The sequence below is a fragment of the Podarcis cretensis genome (genome assembly GCF_951804945.1).
Source record: "Podarcis cretensis genome assembly, chromosome: 6".
Taxonomy (NCBI): domain Eukaryota; kingdom Metazoa; phylum Chordata; class Lepidosauria; order Squamata; family Lacertidae; genus Podarcis; species Podarcis cretensis.
Window position 1 is genome coordinate 7,840,457 of NC_137175.1, and position 24,889 is coordinate 7,865,345.

General features: G+C 45.8%; 1 protein-coding gene across 1 annotated transcript; it reads left to right on the top strand.

Moving 5' to 3' along the window:
• The first annotated feature begins 467 nt into the window (after positions 1 to 467).
• On the top strand, positions 468 to 23,245 carry PCMTD2 (protein-L-isoaspartate (D-aspartate) O-methyltransferase domain containing 2). Its single transcript, XM_079979784.1, has 6 exons — positions 468 to 617; positions 11,815 to 12,151; positions 16,265 to 16,367; positions 18,055 to 18,226; positions 18,421 to 18,544; positions 19,907 to 23,245. The coding sequence occupies exons 2-6, from the start codon at positions 11,845 to 11,847 to the stop codon at positions 20,293 to 20,295; spliced, it is 1,095 nt and encodes a 364-aa protein (XP_079835910.1). The 5' UTR covers positions 468 to 617; positions 11,815 to 11,844; the 3' UTR covers positions 20,296 to 23,245.
• Positions 23,246 to 24,889: the final 1,644 nt, after the last annotated feature.

Below are 24,889 nucleotides of genomic sequence, written 5' to 3' on the forward strand. Positions count from 1 at the left end.
AAAACCTAATAAAATAAGTATTTTTTTAAAAACCTAGTAATGCATAATAAATAAAATACTATTTTTTTAAAAAAAAACAACACATTAATAATAGCTAATAAGCAACACACAATTTTAAAGACCTACTAATACGTAATAAACAAACGAACAAAAACCCATTAAATACATGGTAAGTAATATAACGGGAGATAACATTTTAGAAAGGCGGGTGGCCTCAAAGCCCTCCCCGCCCCCCATTAACCCTTCCATGGGCGCCTAGGCCGCCGTCCTTCGTCACCACCAGCCGCCTTCCTTCGCCCGCGCCGCCCCTCTCCCCCGCACATAGTGGTACTTCCCTCCCCTTTTCCGAAAGGCCGCGGCGGGCGTCCCCTCCATCCACTAATGGACCATTCCCTTCCCACCAACCTTCCTTCCCTCCCTGTCCGCCGCGTCGCGCGTCGCTCCGTCTGCCCGCCCCGTGCCGTTGGCGCCTGCGCAGTGGCGCCACTGCCCTGAGGGGAGCTGTTTCTCCAGCTGGGCGACTGTTTACAGCGGCGGGGGGGCGGGAGACTCGGCGTGCGGAGGAAGCGAGCGGAGGCCTGAGGGGGCGGCGACGGCAGTTGGCGCTGGAGGAACAGGTAAGCTTGAGGGGGCAAGGAGACCCCTCCCCCCTTCATTTCTGTCAGTCTTGGCGGGGGGCTCCAGGTCATAATAGGACCCCCCCCCTTATCCCGTGACAAAGGGCGCCTCGCGACCCGCCTGGCAGAAAAGGCCCCGGCCCTTTCTCCCCCCCCCCCCATTTGTTTACCACAGCAGCCAATGGGGTGCTTGCCCCGCCCCCCGCCCAGGTTGGGAGGGGGGTCTCCTCCTCCCCAGTCTCCTGTCTCCATGGTGGTGCAGGGCCCAGAAAGGGCTTCCTTCTTAGGGGGGGGGAGAGAGGCACTTTGTTATGGGGTGACACTCGTCCTCCTTCCCCCCCACCCCACCCCCCAGTCACACCCCCCCCCACCCCAGACTCCAAGGTCATGGTAAGGGGCTTTGGGGTGACCTAAGGGGGTGTTAAAAGGGACGCAGGTGGCGCTGTGGGTTAAAGCCTCAGCGCCTAGGGCTTGCCGATCGAAAGGTCGGCGGTTCGAATCCCTGCGGCGGGGTGCGCTCCCGCTGCTCGGTCCCAGCGCCTGCCAACCTAGCAGTTCGAAAGCACCTCCGGGTGCAAGTAGATAAATAGGGACCACTTACCAGTGGGAAGGTAAACGGCGTTTCCGTGTGCGGCTCTGGCTCGCCAGAGCAGCGATGTCACGCTGGCCACGTGACCCGGAAGTGTCTCCGGACAGCGCTGGCCCCTGGCCTCTTAAGTGAGATGGGCGCACAACCCCAGAGTCTGTCAAGACTGGCCCGTACGGGCAGGGGTACCTTTACCTTTTAAGGGGGTGTTGCTGGGGTGATGTGGGGGAGTCTCCTCCTTTGGAAGTGTAATAAAAGACCAGGCTTTGAAAGGGCTGGTACCTCTGGGTCAAGCACAGCAGCCTCTCCCGAATTAAACTTCAAGTGGTTTTAATTGGGGTTTGAATCGGCGTGCAATTAACTGTTGCTGTTTCTTTTCCCCGGTTTTGTTGTGCTCGCTTGACTTAGCGGGTCCTGCAAAGTGCTGTTCTGCATAATGCTTTTTTTTTTTTTTTTAATAGGGTAGGTTTCATGGCACCGAGAAGAGGGAGGGCAGACTCAAGAAAGCTCAAAGCTTTCGTTGCATGCACACGAAAGCTCATACCAAGAACTAACTTAGTTGGTCTTTAAGGTGCTACTGGAAGGAATTTTTTTATTTTTTATTTTTATTTTGTTTTGACTATGGCAGACCAACACGGCTACCTATCTGTAACTAGCCTCAAGAAAGTTTGGGAAGCCACTGGTATAAACCAAGGCTGCAACCCCTACGCCTGCTAACCTTAAGAGTAATCACAACTGGACACAGTGGGGTTTATGTAAGGCTGCTGCTCTGTATTTCTCCTGCCCCACGGAGCAGGTGGTTTGGCCTCTTTACTCTGAATGGTCCCTATTCTGCCATTGCCTACAGCTCCTCACATATCCGCTTTTAGTCCAGCTTGCTTCTGCTGTTGCTGTAGTCAGTTTTTTTAAAATTTATTTTAAGACACCTTGTGAGGATTTGCCGGAAAAGACAGGGCGCTATTAAGATAGCAACAGCACAATCCTAACCATGTCTACTCAGAAGTAAGTTCTACTGAATTTAGTAGGGCTTACTCGTTACTCCCTGATAAGTGAGGTGAATGTTGCAGCCCAAATGACAGCACTTGAGAATTTCTCTGCTTTGATTCACTTTCCCCCTTCTCCAAGTAATTAGAATAAAGGCTATAAAATCCCACTCCACACATCTTGCTTACCTGCCATGGGACTGGGGTCTTTCTACGCCTTCTCTCCCCCCGTCCCCCCACACCTTGAGGATAGAACTCCATAACTTCTTTCCCTCTCACCACACTTTTAAAAATCCCTCTTTCCTCCCCCCCCCCCTCCCCACTGGGCCTGGCAGCCCTTTCCCCCTCTTTCCCCACTTTTCTTGTAATAAAAATACCCCATAACTTCCTTTCCTCCCTTATTCACCCCACCTCCACAATAAAGTACATGATTCTTCCCAGCTTGGTAATGGGACAAGCCAGCTCTTTCTCTCTCTTATAATGAGATTCCATAATGTGTATCTTTCTAGCCCAACTTCCAAGATAATGGGCATAAAACCGCAGTTCTTTTTCACTACCGTCTACACAAAGTTGTGGGTCACCCTCTCATAGTTTTCACTCTGCCACTGCAGAGCCTGGAGACAGGCAGTCAAGTCATGTATCAATAGTGATGACCAGAGGAGAAATGACTACTGGGAAGAACAGAGAAAAGAAACACTGTGGTGCAGCTGCTGCAGCACAACCAGATGCCTTCATCTGCCCCAGCTGCAACAAAACATGTCTCTCCTATATCGGTCTCTGCAGTCACAGCAGGCACTGCAACCTTCCAACAGCCTCAAAGGCATATTCCTCCATTGTCTCCCAAGACAGAAGGATGCCAACCGAATTACTTTCTCCAGAGTAATGGGTACATTTTTTAAATTTTGCTGTTATCATCCATGGCTTTGTAATAATTCTCCTCCCAACCCCAAGCCTCTCCAATCTCCAATGGAAGCTAAACATTAATATTAATAATAGTAATTAAATTTATAAGCCACCCCTCATCTGAAGATTACAAGGCAGTATACAGCATAAAAATACAAAATGAAAACACAAAATACATATAACAACAACAACCAATAACCCCCACCCACAACCACATTTAAAAGACCATAGATTGCTTAATCAGCCAAAGGCCTAGTTATAGAGTTGCTACATAACACAAATTGGAGCTCAATACACTCTGCTGCCACCTGGCTCTTGGCACTTTTCTGATCTCTGCTGCAGAAGGGGAAAAGCCTCCAGGTAAGGACAACCAATGGAAGGTGTGAGAGATCTTATTCACCTTCCCCAAGTCTCTCACTAGTGCCTGCAAACTCCTCCTCTCCTGGGCATCCTGCCAAGAACAAGCTATGCTGGTTCAAAATGTATTGCTCTGGGGAGCCCATTGGGGTGAGTGTTCTGCTGAGAGGCAGTTTTCTCCTGGGACTGTGACCCAAAGTCACCCCCTTGGACCACAACAACTGTTTGCATTCAGGCAAATTCTCCCATCTGTGCTTTTCAATGGTGAGTAAGGTTACCACTCCCACAAAAGTTCCTCTGAAACTTTATGCATTTAAATGGTTTCTCCCCTATGTGGGTTCTTTGATTATGAAGCTCTTTCCATATACAGCACACTTAAATGGTTTCTCTCCTGAATGTGTCCTTGGTAAGTCCTCTCTTGTGAGAATGGGTTACCATAATATTAGTTCTTTGTATTTCCAGCCCCAGCCTCCAGAGCAATGGGTGCAGTGCCCCAATCTTTCTCACTACTTCTCCCTAGCCTTATGACAGTGGGATGATGCAGCCAGCCCCCCTACTCCTTTTGATAATAAGACCACCTAATGTTACCACACCATCTCAGGGGCATTCGGGTTGAAAACAGGGATGGCCCTCTAGCTATTATTGCTCTCCCATTTCTCATCAGCACAACCCAGTATAGCCAGTGTTCAGAGACAATGGAAGTTATAGTGTAGCATATCTTGAAAGCCATAGGTTTCCCACCCCGCTCTGAAATTTCACTCCTCCTCCCCGCACCTGCTTCTGACACTGCAGATGAAGTTCTTTTACAATAAAGGACTGATTGAACCTGCCCCAAAGATACTTGATAGAGAAATGCTTACTATGGCATTGAAATCTGGGGCTCTGATTTGAACTCCATTAAAGTTTTGGAAACTGCAGAATAATATTTTTCAAAAGCTATACTCGGGAATTTCAGCAGTGCTTCCTTGTACAGAATTATTATTATTATTATTATTATTATTATTATTATTATTTATACCCCGCCCATCTGGCTGGGTTTCCCCAGCCACTCTGGGTGGCTTCCAACAAAATATTAAAATACAGTAGTCCGTCAAACATTAAAAGCTTCCCTAAACAGAGCTGCTTCAGAATCCAGGTGATCAACAATTAAAGGCAAGAGCAGACTACACTCAGTTAAAGTATATTTTTAAAATTGCTATTATGTCTGTTGAGCTTTTCCCTGCACTGTGCTTTAAGGAGTTGGGTGATAACAAACCCTGGAAAGCAGTTTGTCAACATGTTTTAGGCTGTTATTATTTACCAGAGCTCAGTTCTGCTTTGACCTTGAATAAGTGTCAGCTAAGGGATTTGCTCACCTGGATAGAATCTAGAAGGGACCTGCAACTATTTAGAGATACCTCCTTGGTATCTGTTCCTGAGAACAGAGCGTTTTGAGCTAATTATCTAACCAAACTTTCACCAGTTTCCTTAAGAAAGGTCTATATTGGGCTGCATTTCCAAGTGATGCCCTCTGCAGTCTGGGATAGTCTCTACAACAAGGTCCCATATGCAGACAGACTTTGTATTTATAGTCAGTCTCAGGTGGAAGACATCACTCATTATCTTTTAGCCTGTCCCTTATATAGAGATCCAATAGATTTCTTTTTAAAACCTTTGGTCCCACAAGCAAGCAGTCACACACCTTGACAGAAATGGTTTGGTTTCTTTTGGGTGACACTAATAGCTTCATAACAAATAGTGATCCTCTATGCTCTGGCTGCATGAAAAAAAAAATTCAGCAAAAAGGGGTCACTATAAATTTATGTGATGATTTGGAGGTTTGATCTGAAATCAAGCTGGAGTTGAGTTTGTTGGTGTCTCTGGTAACTTCTCCCCCTTACATAATGGATGCTGGCAAATTGGATTTTAAAAAGGCAAAATAATACTAGAATTGTAGTTGTCAGAGGTGCACAAGGGAAAATGTGTTTTAATGATCAGGAACTTGGCAGAGTGTTTGCAGATTTTTATATTATGAATGTATTCTGTTTATTATTACTATTGCTTAATACAAGTTTGTCATTGCCTTTGGCTAGAGCCATAAATTTACGAAGTGAAACAGTATCCACCCGCAGATTACCTCCAATATCAGTGATGGTATAAGCATTGTGTCCTGCTTTAGTCCTAGGGACTCTTAGTTAACTGTTGCAATGAGAGCTGCTGTAGAAGTTTATCAGTAAATGCAAATTTCCCTCTTTCACCCATTATGACATGGCCTTATCCGTCACCATTTCTAGAATAAACTATGAAGGTTCGCCCTGGTCTACTGAAAATGTTACTATTGGCTTTGAGATCTGAACTTTGATCATTAAAAGTATTTCATTTTTCCAGGTGGCATCCAGTGAGTATCCAGACACACGTGCAAAGTTCTGTAACTCCACCTAATTACAGTGGTGCCTCGCAAGACGAAATTAATTCGTTCTGCGAGTCTTTTCGTCTTGCGATTTTTTCGTCCTGCAAAGCACGGACTTTGGAAAAGCTTCAAAAATCACCAAAGTCTTCAAAAACCTCAAAAAAGGCTACCACACCGCGTGCTATGAGTTGCTCCTCGAAGTGAATGCACGGTTTTAAGAAAAAGGAAACAAACTTGCAAGACGTTTTCGTCTTGCGAAGCAAGCCCATAGGGAAATCTGTCTTGCAAAGCAACTCAAAAAACGAAAAACTCTTTCGTTTTGCGAGTTTTTCGTCTTACGAGACATTCGTCTTGTGAGGTACCACTGTATTTGTACCATTCAGCATCCTGGCCTTTAGTCCACATAACAGTGTTTTGGTTCCGTATCTACGCACGAGGCACGGGGCAGCTGCCAGCGGCTGTAATTCTAGTGCCAGAAAACAAATGGAATGCACAAATCATTCAGTGGCTCTAATGCATTTTGAATCCAGGGTGTCTGAAGCAGGTCTTGGCTGCAAAAGGAGCATTGCTCTGTGTTGTGGGAAGACTATTCGTTACCACCCGCCACCCTCTCTCCCTGTGCTACACAGTTCCTCTTGTGTTAGGGCAACGTAGACAGGAGACTCTGTTTTCAGCAAGTGTGCCCTGGGTTGGCCGCAAACCAATTCTCTCTTGTAGTGGCAGAACAGAGCATGCAGAGGCATGCTAATAGCCCTATGACTGGACTGCAGCCAGGTCAGATGGCAGCTGCCTTGTGTTGGGGTGCTTTTTGACTTTGTGATCATGTTGCTTTGTGAAGAATGGAAAGCAAATGGGGTGGGGGGAGAGGTTAAGCCTCTTCTATTGTGGATGTATGTAAAGTAAGGCCTAAGCTGTATTAAAGGTCAGAAGGAGAAAGCTGGAAGGAGGTGCATTCAGACTTAAATCACCCTCGGGATGCTGTTGGGAGGTTAGCTCTCCATGCCTGGAATATTTTCTGCAGCCAGATGCTTCACACTGAATAGGAATTCCTAGACTCTGTTAGGTTTCTCTTTTCTAGAAAGCAACAGTTAGTCCCTTCACAGCTGGAGGTACACATTTCGATAATGTGAGGACTGTATGTTACCACCTTAATTTTTACAGTCATACCTCGGGATGAATACGCTTCGGGTTAAGCATTTTTGGGTTGCACTCCATGGCAACCCGGAAGTAACGGAACGCGTTACTTCCGGGTTTCGCTGCATGCGCAGATGCTCAAAATGACATCATGCACGGAAGCGGCAAAACACGACACGCACAGATGTGTGTTATGTTCGTTTCAGGATGCAAACAGGGCTCTGGAACAGATCCTGTTCACATCCAGAGCTACCACTGTACTGCACAGTTATTGTGCCTGGTGCTTTACAGAGCAACACAGGTCAACACCAGAAAGAACAAGACAGGCCCTTGCCCCAAAGAGCTTACAAATTAATTTCAACAGGGAGACAAATGAAGGTAGGGGATCTCTACTGAAAAATAAGCAAAATCTTTGGGCTTTGTTTCTGTTGAGGAAAAAATAAGTTTTTTGAAGGATTTGACTGCCACTAATACGCTGACTAATGCCTGTAGGGTTCATGTGTCTAATAATAATAATAATAATAATAATAATAATAATAATAATAATAATAATTTATTATTTATACCCTGCCCATCTGGCTGAATTTCCCCAGCCACTCTGGGCGGCTTCCAATCAAGTGTTAAAAACAATATGCATTGAATACCAGTTACTGGGGGTAAAGGAGAGAATTAATATCTTCATGCCATGCTTTTGGGCTTCCCAGCAACATCAGTCTGGCTAGCCACTGGAAAATACAATTCTGGACTAGATGCAGCAGAGGCTTCTTGTGCTGGATGCCCTCTTGGTTCTTCAGGTATCTGCTGGACCAGTTAATCAACAACTAGATTGGTCAGAAGGCCAGTCTGGGGAAGAATGCAGAAGCAAATGGCCAAGGTATCATCCCTTTTACCTCTTTGTCAACATATACCGTATTTTTCGCCCCATAGGACGCACCAGCCCATAGGACGCACCTAGTTTTTTTGGGGGGGATAAAGGGGAAAAAATTATTTCCCCCCAGGTGCTCTGCGCTAATCCCGAAGCTTGGGGCGTGCGGAGCTCAGCGCACTCCAAGCTTCTGGGTGCCGGCGAGGTCTCCTCTAGCCTTGGGACAGCCGCGCGACTTCGCACGGCTCTCCCAAGGCTAGCGGAGTGCTGTGCTAATCCCGAAGCTTGGGGCGTGCTGAGCTCAGCGCGCCCCAAGCTTCTGGGTGCAGGCAAGGTCTCCGCCAGCCCTGGGAGAGGTGGGTCTCCCATGGCTAGCGGATAGCTTCCTGAAGGCTGGAGAGCGAGAGGGGTCGGTGCTCACCGACCCCCTCGCTCTCCAGGCTTCAGCGAAAGCCTGCATTCGCCCCATAGGACGCACACACATTTCCCCTTCATTTTTGGAGGGGGAAAAGTGTGTCCTATAAGGCAAAAAGTACGGTACATAGTTAGCAGAGGCTGAAATCTAATCCTGGCACTGAGCCTTTCCGGAAAGTAAGAGAAAGACATCAGGCCCTGGGCACTTAACACCTCTAAAGGCAACCAGGAGGAGTTTGTATAGGGCTTGAAGTTACAAATTTAGCTACTACAGGGGCATAGGTGGGGGTGGGCCACTTGATGGTCATCCCTGAATCAAATAGGTCTCATGGAATACTTCTATTCTGTTGCTGCCATAACTCCTCTATTGCCCAAAGGGTATCTGTGCTAAAGAGATTACACTGTCTCGGTGTCAAATTCTGAGCACAGTCAAATATGCAGTTTATAGTCAAAACATGCAGATAAGCAGGCATATACAAACAGAGCACTGCATTGTGCATAAATTTTAAACTCAGTGTGTGCAAAGTCTGGTTTACTTTTGTGGTAATGAGTCTGAGCATTGCTGATGAGAATTGTTTCAAAGATGCTCAAGATTTCTGCAAGGATGATCATAATCTCCTGTGCCGTGGTTAGATTTTGCAGTACCTTCTGGTGCTGTTCCTAAGTTTTTGATGTGCACGGTTGAAACGTTGTTTCTGCTGAATACATGCAACAATGAAGCTGAGGCAGAACCTTCTAAAGCAGGAACAAACACTGAATTTGCCGCTTCTGCAGTTCTTGCCAGAAAAAGCACTGTAAATAAAAATTCATGTTGTGCTCTTCCAGTATGAAATGTTAGCTGTCTGTAGAGAAAAATGAGACAGCTTTGGCATTGCAAATTAAGTTATTTCTCATTAGAACCAGTTCTTTTAAAAAGGGCTGGTCTTGTTCAAAGATTGTTGCATATTACCGTATTTTTCGCCCTATAGGACGCACTTTTTCCCCTCCAAAAATGAAGGGGAAATGTGTGTGCGTCCTATGGGGTGAATGCAGGCTTTCGCTGAAGCCTGGAGAGCGAGAGGGGTCGGTGCGCACTGACCCCTCTCGCTCTCCAGGCTTCAGGAGAGCCCCACCGCCAGCCCCACAAACTCGGGGGACAGGGGGAGGCGCAGCGCGCCTTTCCCGCTGTCCCCCAACTTGGTTAGAAGGCTGGCGGGGGGAAGAAGCCTGCTCCTCCCCGTCGCCAGCCCCGCAAACTCGGGGGACAGTGGGAGAGGCGCAGCGCGCCTTTCCCGCTTTCCCCCGACTTGGTTAGAAGGCTGGCGGAGGGCTTCCCCCTTCTGCAGCCCTGCAAGCTCCTAGAGCGATGCCAAAGCTGCACGCAGCTTCGGCATCGCTCTGGGTCCCGTTCTGGGGGTGCGTCCTATAGGGCGAAAAATACGGTATACTGTGGTACAGATCACTGCAATGATCTCCAAATTGCTCTCTAACCCCACTACCATTCACCTCTGAGTGTTGGTGTGGTGTTTGTACATTTGCCTTAATAGTAAGGTTTTGGTTTGAGTCTGTTTGCCATCCCTCTGGTATATTTTGTTTATAACTAGAGCTACAGCCTCAGTTGCTTATAAGGCTGGGAGCCAAGGTTCTACTTTAAGGGCATGCCAGGTTCACCTAGGAGGATTTTTGACTATTTCTATTTTAGCTTTTAGGTCAAATTGCTATTTTCTAATTGGCCAGCTGGCCACACTAAGGCAGACATTTGCCCTTCCATCTTCTTCTTCTTCCCTTATGCACATTAATACAAAAGGCTGTATTTTCTCTGTAAAGCAGGCATTTGTGTAGGTCTACATAGAGTCTTGGGACGCAGGTGGCACTGTGGGTTAAACCCTCAGCGCCTAGGACTTGCCGATCGAAAGGTCGGCGGTTCGAATCCCTGCGGCGGGGTGCGCTCCCGCTGCTCAGTCCCAGCGCCTGCCAACCTAGCAGTTCGAAAGCACCTCCGGGTGCAAGTAGATAAATAGGGACCGCTTACCAGCGGGAAGGTAAACGGCATTTCCGTGTGCGGCTCTGGCTCGCCAGAGCAGCGATGTCACGCTGGCCACGTGACCCGAAAGTGTCTCCGGACAGCGCTGGCCCCTGGCCTCTTAAGTGAGATGGGCGCACAACCCCAGAGTCTGGCAAGACTGGCCCGTACGGGCAGGGGTACCTTTACCTTTACCTTACCAGCGGGAAGGTAAACGGCGTTTCCGTGTGTGGCTCTGGCTCGCCAGATGCAGCTTTGTCACGCTGGCCACGTGACCCGGAAGTGTCTCCGGACAGCGCTGGCCCCTGGCCTCTTAAGTGAGATGGGCGCACAACCCCAGAGTCTGTCAAGACTGGCCCGTACGGGCAGGGGTACCTTTACCTTTACCTTTACATAGAGTCTTATGCATATTTTTCTTACCAACACAGTCTGCCTTGTGCATGTGTTCAGGCATGCACATGTGGCTCAGTTTGGAGTCTGATTTTGTCAGGGTGTTGTTGTTGTTGTTATACCCCGCCCATTTGGCTGAGGTATAAATTATTGAAGAATGTCTCTTTAAGAGCCAACTGAGGCTTACATGGGAGATCTGAAGGGGTTCTGTTTGACAGTCCATCTCATTTGCAAAGTTCTCCTTCCAGCAAATTGCAGTGAACTAGCACAAAGGAGACCTGTGTTTTCTTCCACATGCAAGCAAGCACCTCCTAGTTTGGAGCAAGTTGCTTCATCAGGTAATCTCCAGCAACAGGAGTGGTCATTTGGGATGTTTTTGGAGTAATGCCCACCCAGCCATTCCTGATTTAGGCTGCAATCCTAACTCTACTGGCCTGAATTCAATAAGGCTTCAATAAGACATGCTTTAAGTTTGCACTGTTTGCGTTCATCCCAAGAACCCTCCTTGATCCATTGTCCAGTGGTGGCACTTAGAAAACCAATATGGTAGGGATATGGAATCTGACCCGCCAGATGTTCTTGGACTCATCAGCATGGTCAGTAGTCCAACAACCTCTGGAGGGCCACAGATTCCCCATCCGTGCAGCATGGGGTTAAGAAGTAGGCTCAAGAAACCTCAAGAAATGTGAGACCAGACCTGTTGTGATACATAGGCTTGAGCTCTCACCAATCCTCCTCTTCTAAGAAATGTTCAAAGTTCCTCCATGCAGTTTTAGTGCTTTTCTGCTCCGAATGTTGGCAAAAGGCAGAATATGCTTCGGTGTGGGGAATGCAATATAGAACTATCCAGAATCCATGATGTTTCCATAACCAGAAGCAACTTCACAGAATAGCTGACAACACAATAAAAAGTGTCCAGAAGGGTCACTGGTATATCATATCAAAGGGTTTTTCTGCTCTAATAAATAAGCATGTGTATTTGAAATCCCCCAGAGCAAAAAAGGAGAGCAGTAACTGGTGATGTTTGTATATGTGAAAGTGATTTTGGTTCTGTGTCTTTTGACATGCAGGATATGCTCTACAGTGCACTTAGCATCACCTGGACTTTTGTACTTGAGCAGTTTTCTTTGACTGGTGCAGTGACTTTCTCCTTTTTCCCTCCTCTGCTCTCCAGAATTGGTTTTTGAATTTGTTAGCGTGGACAATGGGAGGTGCTGTGAGCGCAGGAGAGGACAATGACGAGCTAATTGATAACCTGAAAGAGGCTCAGTACATCCGGACAGAGCTCGTGGAGCAGGCCTTCAGGGCTGTCGACCGGGCAGACTACTACCTGGAGGAGTTTAAGGACAATGCGTACAAAGACTTGGCATGGAAGCATGGGAACATCCACCTTTCTGCTCCCTGCATTTATTCGGAAGTCATGGAAGCCCTGGATCTGCAGCCGGGGCTTTCCTTCTTGAACCTGGGAAGTGGCACTGGCTATCTGAGCTCCATGGTTGGGCTCATCTTGGGTAAGTGACTCTTTTGATCAGCTAAATGATCCCTGCAACTCTAGTTTCTTACTGTGTGGGGTCAACACATATTCTTATCCCTGACAGTACGGTGGGCGCGTTTAACCTGTGGGCATGTTTTGAGGAGAAGATTAAGAACAAACATAATACAGTGGACCCTCTGGATACGAATTTAATTCATTCCGGGGGTCCGTGCACACCCCGAAAAATCCGTATACAGAGGTGCCGCTTCTGTGTGCGGCGTGATAGAGTGCTTCTGCGCATGCGCTTCTGCATATGTGCGTGACGTGCAGAGCGCTTCTGTGTGAGTGGCGAAACCTGGAAAAATACTTTCGGGTTTGCCGCTTTTGCAACCCGAAGTTTACGTTACTCAAGAGTAATTTAACCCGAGGGTCTACCGTAGTGGTCTTCAAATATCTGAAAGGCTGTCCTGTCTTGCAGAAGGTAGAGCAGGCTTGTCCTCTGTTGCTCTAAGAGGGCAGGACAACCTACGGAGTGGAGATTGCAAGGTGGCAAGTTTCAGTAGAGCTATTTGACAGTGGGACAGGGTGCTTCCGGACAGGCTCGACTCTCGGCCAAGACCGGACAGCCATCTATCTGAGATGCTGTAGTTGCTTCCAGGATTGAGCAAGGGGTTTGGAACATAGCTGTCAACTTTTCCCCTTTTTTAAAGGGAAATTCCCTTATTCCGAATAGGATTCCTCGCAAGAAAAGGCAAAAGTTGACAGCTATGGTTTGGATAGTTGTTGTTTTTAGTTAGTTAGTTAGTTAGTTAGAAGAAGAAGAGTTTGGATTTGATATCCCGCTTTATCACTACCCGAAGGAGTCTCAAAGTGGCTAACAATCTCCCCCACAACAAACACTCTGTGAGGTGAGTGGGGCTGAGAGACTTCAGAGAAGTGTGACTGGCCCAAGGTCACCCAGCAGCTGCATGTGGAGGAGCGGGGACGTGAACCCGGTTCACCAGATTACGGATCCACCGCTCTTAACCACTACACCACACTGGCTCTCACACTAACTAACTGGTTAGTTAGTTAGTTAATTTATGTACTGCCCTATACTCAGGGCGGTTCACAGAATAAAATCAAGATATAAAACCACAAAGTATATAAAAAAAACAAAAAAAACCCAACCCAATAGCCCCTCCCCACAAAACAAAAACACATTTTAAAAGGGCATAGGATGCAAATCAGATCAACCCAAGACCTGGTTTAAAGTAAATGTTTTTGCCTGGCGCCTAAAGGGGTATAATGAAGGTGCCAGGCGAACGTCCCTAGGGAGAGTATTCCACAGACAGGGAGCCACTGCAGAGAAGGCCCTGTTCTCGTGTTGCCACCCTCCAGACCTCTCGAGGAAGGGACACACGAAGGAGGGCCTCAGAAGATGATCTCAGGGTCCGGGTAGGTACATTTGGAAAGAGGCAGTCCTTGAGGTATGGTGGTCCTGAGCCATTTAAGGCTTTATAGGTCAAAACCAACACTTTGAATTGGGCCCAGTAACTAATGGGTAGCCAGTGCAGTCGGACCAGGATCAGTGCAATATGCTCAAACCTCTTAAGATCTCTCCCATCTTCATGACTCCATATTCTGCTCTTCTGTGAGGTCACTTCAGACAGAAGACTGTGAGTAAATCATCTTGCACATCAAATGATGTGCCAAGTGGCCCCATGGTGTCTGGTTTGGAATAGTGCATCTCTCTAGGACCAGAGTTGGTTATGTGCCTAGGAGGGCTACCTGTTCTTCAGTACTACACATAATAACCCATAAAGTTTGAAAAAGAAACACATCCAGCACAAGCACAGGGGGTTGCCTGGCTTTCCAAATTATGTGTGTATGTGTGTGTTCAGGAACAGCCTGAGCACCTTGCTGCACATTTATTATTTATTTAGAGCATCTTTACCCAGCCTTTCAGCTTTAAAAAAATGCCAGGGTGGCTTACAACACACTTTGAAATCATTAAAAATGGAACAGTTAACAAGTAATGAAAGAATAAACAGCCTTTTATCCGGCAGCTGAGTCTTTGAGAGCACCCTTCTCCTCTCCCTTTCCCAATAAAAATAACCTGCGTTCAACAAGTTCCTTTTTTTTAATTACAACATTTTATTTATTTTCATTTTTAATGCATCCTTCCTCCAAGAAGCCAAGCGTTGCACACATGCTGCCTCCCCTATAACTTCACAACAACCCTGTGGGGTAGATTATGCTGAGAGTGTTTAACTATCCTGTGAGTTTTATGACTGAGCAGCTATTTGAATCCAGGTGGTCTCACTCGTTAAGCCCAACACTAATTGCTACACGGCATTTTCTGTTGAAGTTTGTTCCTAAATACAACTGTATGTGCTCTCTTCCTCTCTCCACCCCACCCCACCCACCCTTTCGTTTTTCAGCAGCAATAATAGCTTATAGAGGAGTGTCCTCAGCAATAAACAATTGGGGCAAGCTGAAACTGTGCCAGTTACTTTCTGGAGTTCAAAATTTGTGCTTTTCCTTTAGCTTTCAGTATAACTGCTGAATGGCAGGGATGTATCTAGAAGGGCTTAAGCACCATTCTTTTAGATTCCGAAGATGGACCCTGGAGCAGTTCGCAGGGTGCACAGATGTGAAAATGTTTGCCTGACCTGATCATCCATGCAGTGTGCCTCATTGCTGGCCCCATGAACCACAAGTACCAGAAATTCCATACTCTGCTTCCAGGGTCATCTGTTGGGATGGTGCATGGGTAACTCACTTGGGCAAAACGTTTTCACACACATATGCCATGGAAACTGCTCCAGAGCGATCCTGCAGGTGCAAAATATTGTGAAATTTCAATGAGCAGAGAAAAATATGGATTTTGCATTGTTGAGTTAACTCTCCTAAACTTGATGCTTTACTCCCTTGCTCAAAGAAAAACAGCTGTGGTCCTCTGCCCTTGAAATCCCCGTCAACTGTTGCTGTGCTTCACTCATTTTTCGTGCTCCACTTCATATTGTAGCACAGCAGTAAATAAAACCAGGAAATGGGTGGTTGGCAGCTTGTCATTTGCCTCCCCCCCACCCTTAGAGAAACAGCCTTCTCTAATGGTGTTATGAAGCTCTAAGAATGGAAGTAAATGCAAAACCCACTGGAGGAGATTCTTGCTTAGTTGGGTCAAAATATGTTGGTGTAAATGGCCTTCTGGTCTAGAGAAATGGGAGAGATTTGTTCCCTCTGGAGAAACGGAGGGCAGGTAAACAGAAGCTCTTGTGAGGACTACCTTTGAGCCCATTAATTGTATGGAAAGGTAACTTTCACTAAATACCGTATTTTTCGCCCTATAGGACGCACTTTTTCCCCTCCAAAAATGAAGAGGAAATCTGTGTGCGTCCTATGGGGCAAATGCAGGCTTTCGCTGAAGCTTGGAGAGCGAGAGGGGTCTGTGTGCACCGACCCTTCTTGCTCTCCAGGCTTCAGGAAGCTATCAGCAAGCCTGGGGAGCCCCCGGGAGTTCCCGCAGGGCTCCCTAGGCTGCGGGTAACAGCCTGCTGCCCGGAGCACGAGGCGCGCTGAAGCAGAGCGCCTCGCACTTCGGGCAGATATCCGCAGCCTAGGGAGCCGCGGCTGGGGGGGGAATAATTTTTTTTTCTTTATTTCCCCCCAAAAAAACTAGGTGCATCCTATGGAGCGAAAAATACGGTATACCATTCATAAGCATCTTAACAGAAGTCTCCGAATGTATTTCTCCAAGTTTTAAAATATGCTTTGCTAATAACTTGAAAATAAGGTAAGCTTACCAAAACAAAAAAGCCATGTAAGAGCCAGGTGTTGGATTGGCCAAACCCAAACTTGCACATCTTTCGTTTCAGATGTATTTTCTCATGCTCCCTTGGTGGTTTTCCTCTCACTGGCATCCGTTCCTCCCTGCCTGTTACTCTTACTGAGAAGTGGCTCATTTTGTAGCCGTTCAGTTCTGCAGGTTGGGTGGTTTTTGCTAGTAACCAGCTCTCAAGTTTTGAGGAATTTGCTTTGTATCTGCGCCTTAAGAGAAGATCAAAACCATCTTGTAATCTGAGCAAAGCTTTTTGGATTCATTTTGGTTCTCCATCCAGTTGTTTTTCAAATGTTTTTCCCCCTTGCATTCCCTAAACTTATGCAGGCCCTTTCGGCGTTAACCATGGCGTAGAGCTTCACTCTGACGTTATAGAATATGCAAAGCAGAAGCTGGACTTCTTCATCAGAACCAGTGACAGCTTTGACAAGTAAGATTGGACATGCCTAATTTGCATTTAAACTGACTTCTAGAACAGATTGTATCAATCTAGGTGGTAAGCATACGATGAGTTCAAGATGCACATGGGTGTGCTGCATATGTGATATTAGATGCTAGGATGCAGAAAGAAATTGAGAACAGTTCTGTCTTCCACTCTTGTGGATTTTACATACCTAATACATGCCTGAGCTTAGAAACAAAAGCAATTAGTTGGGTTCACTCTAGAAAGTTTATTCAGGTTCTTTATGGTACATTACAAAGGAATGCAGTTTTTAAAAAGGCTTCTGAGATAAAACAATGCAGTGGGTGAAGTTTTTATTTATTTATCAATATTAAAATTAAGATTTTAACCAAATCTCTAAGTGGTTTACATAAAGTAGTATAAAATATTGATTAAAAACAGCTTTAAAAACAGACTTTAAAACAGTATACATAATTAAATTATCAAAATATAGATAAAGCCAGCATTTTCTTTTTCTTTTATTCCCCAGTTTTATTTATTTATTAACATTCTTCTATTACATTACAAATATAATAAGCTCTGTAATGTAATAGGACAATGTTTACCAAGCATTTTCAAAAAACAAATATGCAGAATAAAAATTATGCGTCAGGGTAAGCTTGCCTAAAGAAATGAGGTTTTTTTCATACATCCCAAAACTTGCTTTTCCATCGGGAAATTGACATTGTGGTTTCACTGGGCAAGAAGGAGGGATCTACACCACGCTGCAAACCAAACATGATTTTACTGCTGGACCCCCATTTCCAAGGAAAGTCTACTTCTGGGAGAAGGCAGGAAGGAGCCATAACCCAGTGGCAGAGCTCTTGCTTTGTACACAAGAGGTGTAGGTTCTGTCTCTGGCATCTCCAGTTAAAATTAACTTATATGGCTGGGAAAGAGTTCAGCCTGAGACTCTGGCGAGGTGCTGCTGGTAGTAGGCAATGACAGCTCACCAGTCACATTGGAGGGTGGTTTTTGCAACCTGGCATGGGCTTCCTAGCCTCCAGTGGCATGCCATAGCAGCCTGACCGTTGCTCCATTCCTGGGCTGGCTGCAGAGGCTGCAGTGCTCCTGCCTGGCCTTGGTTTAAATCAGCTAATCGGCGGTGGCCTGGGGGTGGAGCAAAGACCAGGTAAGGAGGCTACTGCCTGCATTGGCCATTCAGTCGTCTCAGAACATCATGGAGAGAGGTCCATCGTCAGGACGTTCTGAAGGTAGTTGATTGGGAACAAGGGAGCTGGGAAGGGACTGGGGACAGTGGTGGAAGGCATGGGGGGCTGGCTTGTAGCCCACATGGAGGATGCAGCACAGTGGCTCTGGGTGGCAAGGTTGGATGTTTTTGTTTGGGTTGGGTCCATAAGTCATCTGATAGCCTTGGTATCTTGCCCTTTTTTGTTTTACAATGCAGTGTTGGGGGTTTTTTAAATACTGGTTTTGATAGACCAACTGTATAAGATGGTAAATTGCTCATTTCAGCCCCAGCTACCTTAGAAAACTGTGTTTGCCAAGTTTCCATAACAGTATTCCAAAATGGCAAAGTTTGCAGTTCTGGAATGTATTGGCCATATACTTTGCTTGCCTCGATATTAAAGGATTGATCTTTTAATATGTGGGGGCTTGGATGCTCCAGCCTGTGAAATACTTGTGCCATCTACAAGCGTCACTCACTTCTCAGGTTTGAATTCTGCGAGCCTTCCTTTGTCACCGGCAACTGCTTGGAGATCTCTCCAGACTGCTCTCAATATGACCGTGTCTACTGTGGTGCGGGAGTCCAGAAGGAGCATGAAGATTACATGAAGAACTTACTGAAAGTTGGTGGGATCCTCGTGATGCCATTGGAAGAAAAGGTTTGCTTGTGGGACGGCAGGTCCTCTCATTCCTATGTACCATTTACCCCTTGCTTTTTGCAGTGAGCTCAATTCCCCAAATTACCAGCTGTGTGGCAGAAAGGGGAGAGGGTTCATTTTGAAGGCTGAGAAATAGGCCATCTATTCTTGCTATCAAGAGGTGATTCATCTTATGTTTTTGTTCTCAAACGCAGCTGACAAAGATAACACGAACTGGCCCTTTGGCCTGGGAGACGAAGAAGATCTTAGCTGTTTCCTTTGCTCCTCTGATCCAGCCCAACCACGCAGATTCGGGGAAGTCAAAACTTGTTCACTTGCGTAAGTGTGCCACTTATCTATGCACCTTCTCTATTTGTCTGTTTATTTGTTGGGTTGGGCTGTGCAAGGCTCAGAGAGACATTCCTCAGAGGTGGGCACTCTTTGCCATAGCTTGCAGTCAGACTTGCCCTAGGCTGTGCACTTTCTCACCATGGAAACAGGACTCACCCAGCATTCAGTTCTGCCTGTGTGTGCTCATGCTGGTGATATCATCACTGCATTGGCTAGCATGGAGGCACCAGTTACACAGCAACGTGTGTGGTGACCTGCCCCACTTTGAGAATGGCACAGATTAGCCAGCTGCCGGCTTTGCTGGCAAAATCTGTGGCAAAGCTGCTGTGCTCTCCTGACTAACTGTCAGTTTCTTCCAGCCATCATTATTATTATTATTATTATTATTATTATTATTATTTGAATTTATATGCAGTGGTACCTCGGGTTACATATGCTTCAGGTTACACACTCCGCTAACCCAGAAATAGTGCTTCAGGTTAAGAACTTTGCTTCAGGATAAGAACAAAAATCGTGCTCCAGCGGCACAGCGGCAGCAGGAGGCCCCATTAGCTAAAGTGGTGCTTCAGGTTAAGAACAGTTTCAGGTTAAGAATGGACCTCCGAAACGAATTAAGTACTTAACCCGAGGTACCACTGTACCACCCTATACCCGGTGGTCTCAGGGTGGTTCACAGAATAAAATCAAGATATTAAACCACAAAATACCTAATAAAAATAGAAACAACAAGCCAATAGCCCCTCTGCCACACAAAAAAAACACATTTTAAAAGGGCATAGGATGTAAATCGGATCAACCAAACGCCTGGTTTTTGCCTGGTGCCTAATGGTGTATAATGAAGGCGCCAGGCGAACTTCCCTGGGGAGAGCATTCCACAAAAGGGGAGCCTCTGTTGAGAAGGCCCCGTTCTCTTGTTGCCATCCTCCAAACCTTTCAAGGAGGAGGCACACAAAGAAGGGCCTCAAATGGTGATCTCAGGGTCCAGGTAGGTTCATATGGAAAGAGCCAGTTAAGAACAGTTTCAGGTTAAGAATGGACCTCCAGAACGAATTAAGTACTTAACCCAAGGTACCACTGTACCACCCTATACCCGGTGGTCTCAGGGTGGTTCACAGAATAAAATCAAGATATTAAACAACAAAATACCTAATAAAAATAGAAACAACAAGCCAATAGCCCCTCTGCCACAAAAAAACCCCACATTTTAAAAGGGCATAGGATGTAATTCGGATCAACCAAACGCCTGGTTTTTGCCTGGTGCCTAATGGTGTATAATGAAGTGTGCCTGCTCTTTAGTCCATGCCAGCCAAGGTCCTACGCTTCTTACTCTTCCCTCTCTCACATTTCCAGCACCAGTGATGGTCCGCACGCTTCAGGACCTTGCACGCATTGCTATCCGCAGCACCATTAAGAAGCTGATTCACCAGGAAACGGCGGGCAGAAACAGCAACGGCCTCAGGAACCCGCCGAGGTTTAAGCGAAGGCGCATCCGCCGCCGCCGCATGGAAACCATCGTCTTCTTGGACAAAGAGGTCTTTGCCAGCCGGATCTCCAACCCCTCCGACGATAACAATTGCGAGGAGTTGGAGGAGGAGGAGGAGAGCAAGTTGGAAGAGGTGGAAAAAGCTGTCCCTGAACTGAAGCCCGAGCCTCCTATAAATGTCCTGAGAGAGAAGGTTTTGAGCCTGCCTCTGCCTGACCCTTTGAAATATTACCTGCTTTATTACAGAGAGAAATAAAGGTCACTGTCAGCAGAGAGGTAGGCAGGACAATAAAACAACTCAGTAGGGCTTGACAGATGTATGCCACTTGCTTGCCTGTTAATGTGACCACGCATGGTGGTAAGCTGGCCGGGGGAACGTGGCTGCCGTGTACTTAAAATGTGATAGCATTTTTCAGATTCCTTCCCTTGGTTAGTGTGCTCCAGTTTTGTCCTACAGCAGAGCTTCCTCGGTTGGGGGTGGGGGGTGGGGGCAGGCTGGCAGCAAAGCGTTCAGCTGCTTACTGAAATGAGGGTCTCATTCAGTAGCGGAGGGAAACCAACTTTGCCGAGACATCTCTGGATTTCTCAACTATTGTTTTTTGCCAGGTGGCAGTTTCAGAATCATTTTGGGCAGCACCCAAACAAGTTGCTTCACCCTAAAAGTGGAAATCAGGAAGAAGACAGACTCACAACCACAAAGTCTGGTCTCCTTCAAAAGCCCACAAAAAAAGCACAATTTTACAAAAAAAAGTACAAAATTGTGGGTTTGGTGTATGTGCGATGCCCAGTTAAAGCTGTTGTTTTTAAATCAACAGGGGCTTGGTTTAGGCAAACACTTTTTTTTACAAGGGAGGTTACCCTCTAAGAATATCAATATGGCCTCCTAAAAACTCATTAACAGAATTCCTATTTGATAGGAGAGAGAGAAATGGGCATTGTGAGGTTGAAACAGAAATAATTAAGATGCAGTGCTTTATACTGCAAAACTCACTTTCTCTTTCTCTCTCTCTCTCTTTTTTTTCTTTCTTTTTTTTTTTTTTTTTTGCTTTTGCTTTTGCTTTTGCTTTTGCTTTTGCTTTTGACTTGATGGCATGAACAACTTCCTGGGCTCATCCAGTTTGTGGTTACATTCTCTGAAAGGATATTAAGTGGTTAGGGAGAGCAGTAGAGGGCGGAGGAAGTGCAGAGACTGATTAGTATTTAAAAAGCCATCAGACCTGTCTGAAGGTCTGTTGCAGGAGTGCTGAATCGGGTATGTAATGTTGCCAGCTGTGAAGTTCTTTTTTTAATTGGGGTAAGCACCTCATCACTTGGAAGGTGGTTCTTTTTTTTTTTTTTTCAGAGAGTGCCCAGAATCTGGAATCAGTGTTTGTTTGTTTTTTTAAAGAAAACCTAAAAGGCTAGGTGTATAGTGTTGTCATTGACCCAGCAAGGACCTCCGCTGCAGCAAAGGGGCTAGGTGACTCTTTGTGTAGGTTTTTCTAGGCGAAAGGCATATAATTATACAGCCTCATTCATCTTAGTTTGATTTTGTCCCTTTTCACCAGTTACACAGCTATACTTTAGTTTGACAGTGTACAAAGATGTGTTAGACTGCTCCATGGCACATCTACTTAAATTATTTCTCTAGCGTTGGTAGGCAATCTTTAGCCTAGGAATTTGGAGTGAGAAAAGAAGGAAGAGTGGATCTTGTTGAAAGTCTAGGATTTTCCTGGAAGTTGAAATGCTGGGGACTAAATGCAATTTTTTCCCAAAGAAATTTAATGCAATTCTTTTGGTCCATTTTATAGTCTTTGGAGTTTCCTGTTCATCTTGTAAAATGGTCATCTCATTGGCATTTTCATCTCAACTTGCAAACAGACAAATGAAAATTGTCCCATGTATCATCTCCCACATGCATATGTGAATCCATACTTAAGGATGCAAGTGTCTTTCTTATCCAGCCCATAGTATTCAGAGGTGTCCCCAAGCTGTACTCATGAAAGCAGGGATCTGCTATGATCATTGCATGTCCAGTGTTCTATTATTTCATTTTGTGTCATCTGAGAGGTTTTAAGGCAACAAAAACTAATCCTTTGTAGAGCTCTGGTTCCCATTTTGCACCTGCAAGTTCAAAATGCATCTTATAAAGTAAAATCTGACAAGTAACACACCACAGCTGTCTGTCAAAATCCTTGTGTACTTCTTAGTTCTCCTGTGCTTCAACCATTCAGCATTTTAAATTTATATGAAGCTGCCTTATACCGAGCCAGACTAATGATCCATTTAGCCTGGCGTTATCTTTTGTGGACGGCAATGGCTCTTGTATGGCATGTGCCTCCCCAGTGAGCAAGACCAGTTTTCATCTTCCAAAGAGCAGCTTGCCAGAGAAGCTATGAAGTTGCCCTCCGTAACGTCGACTTAATTTTCAAATGATCTGGTGAACAGGCCTCTTTGAGTTGTCAGCGAAAGCTGCCCCAGAGGGAGGCAGTCTTTCCATTAACCATGTTTGACTTCTTTCCCCCTGCAGCGTTATCAAAGACATTGTGTAAGGGGTTTTCCCCCTATCATCTTGTCTAGTTTAAAATCTTCCAGGACTCTCCTTTTTTAATAGAAAGATAGGCTCTTGTAGGGCTTTCCCCTCATTTTGGTTGAAAATACATTCATGAGTAATTGTGCTCTGTCCACTTGCTGTGTTTTCGAAATGCAAAAGTAGCAAATGTTCGCTTGCGTGTGTACGTGTGCACACACAACATAATTGTGAAATAACGTAGGCTGTAGCATTGTAACAGGAGGGAAATTGTCAGTGGTATTCCTACACACCAGCATTTACACAATGTTTAATCCAGTTCAGTGGTTGTTCTTAGTAAACTAACTGTAGCTGCTGTCATTGTTGTTATGATTATTATTTTGTGAAATCTGTTCATCTTTTATTTCGCCCTCGGACATCAACCGTCTGCAGTTTCACATACCTGTGTTTAAGCCTCACGTGGTTGTTTCATAGCTTTCGGTAGGGTCGCCAAGTTGTCCGCATGCAGAAGGAAGCTCTCCTCCATAGGTTTCGTTTTCATATGGTAGCTGAAGATGTACATAGCTGTAGAAAAGAAGGTTTGCAGGGGTGGGGAGTACTTTCTGAGGCATGGAGAAACGTTGGAAGCAAGTGATTTAAAAAACAAATTTTTATCAAAATGAAACGTCTTGTGTCAATAAATATGTTTCCATTGTAAGCCTCCTTCAGTTGCTTTTGCTTGGTGTTCAGAAATCCCATACTGGAAAGATTTTCTAAACCTCTGTGGCTGGAGAGACTGATGCTGGAGAGACATGTTTTGTTGCAGCTGGGGCAGAGGAAGGCGTCCAGTTGTGCTGCTGTAGATGCACCAGGGCCTCTGCACTCCTCCCAGCAGTCATTTCTCATCACACTAGAGTGATATTTAGCCACATTGATCTGCTCGATTTCGGTGGCGTTGAGGGTGGATGGCAAGCTCAGAAAGAAACTAATAGCAGAACATTATGTTTCTACTGCCTGAAAAGCAGCAATGACATGCCAGAATAATAGGGTATTGTGAAAGACCTCCATATTATTATTATTATTATTATTATTATTATTGAAGTCTGATGTTATGCACTGTTAATACAGTCTATGAGGTTTACCTGGAGAAAGAGTGACATCAGCACACAGCAATAGATGGAAATGGGTTTGGAATTTGGGGCAGGGAAACAGCTGGCCCCTACCCCCCAAAATATGCTAACAAGCTTCCTTGCTAACAGTGACTTCGGATGCATAATGGGTTGTTTTTACTTACTGGGAAATCATCATTAAATGGCTAAAAAGTGCAGGCTGGCATTTTGAGGACAACATTGGGTCAACTCTGCAAAAAGCTTGCATGCGCAAGCAGCCCTTGATGTCTGGGAGCACTCACCGTAGTCACATAACTCGGCCCATCAGTCGATGCATCAAGCTTTTGAGAGAGAGAGAGAGAGAGAGAGAGAGAGAGAGAGAGAGAAAGTACTTTTGTTTACCAGTAGGGGGTGTGCTCTTCCCAAGTTGTAGGAATCCTCCAAGGGAGATGGCTTCCAGCAAAGTTTGTCCTTGGTTGTTGAGTTAGAGCCAAGTAAAACAAATAGCAGATTGTTTGGGAGGCTTGAAACATGGAACTGCAAGCAACAAAGTCTTCAGTGTCGTGCTGGAAAGCTGCTGTTGTTTTTTTACCACTATGTCGCTTTCCTTTCAAAGCATGCCAGGTAATCGGGGTAGTGAAATGAAAGGTGCTGGAAGAAGAAGACCCTTCCTCTTCAGTGCTGCCATCACGGAATGTGCAAGCTTCTAATTCCCTTTTAGGCGCAACTGAAATAGCTTGGCATTCTGTCCTTTCGCAGAGTCCTAAAATGTACCACCTTCAACCCTCTGCCGAGACGAAAAGCTTTACAGCGGAAGTGTATAATCATGCTCTTAGAGTGCAGTGTTGGGAACTGCCGGGTGGGGTGCAGGCTTACCAAGAAGTAAAACGGGAGCAATTCAAAGTGCCGTGCATGAGTGCGCATGCTCACATGTTCATGCACAGGAGAGGAGGAGGAGAAGGGTCGCTGGAATCAGCCAGCGCAACCCTGGTCAGCCTACGCTGCAAACCCTGCTATCATACCACCCATGCAAAGAATGAGCAGGTGCAACCCCCATTAAAGACCTCGGAGCAATAGTTCCATCTCTCTCACGCGTGAGAGCCAAGCCACCCACTACAAAGAAAAACAAATAATCCTTAGTTATTGGTACACACACACACACACACACACACACACACACACACACTGATTGGCCTGGGGAAAGATTCTTTCCTTCTTTAATCCCCAGTGGAGCAGTGAGTCAATCCCAAGCA

Excerpts from the sequence above, each read along its gene's own strand:
- PCMTD2 (XM_079979784.1), top strand. The coding sequence starts at position 11,845 with ATGGGAGGTGCTGTGAGCGCAGGAGAGGACAATGACGAGCTAATTGAT. Across the intron at positions 12,152-16,264 it reads CATGGTTGGGCTCATCTTGG|GCCCTTTCGGCGTTAACCAT; the intron begins GTAAGTGACTCT and ends AAACTTATGCAG. Across the intron at positions 16,368-18,054 it reads ACCAGTGACAGCTTTGACAA|GTTTGAATTCTGCGAGCCTT; the intron begins GTAAGATTGGAC and ends CTCACTTCTCAG.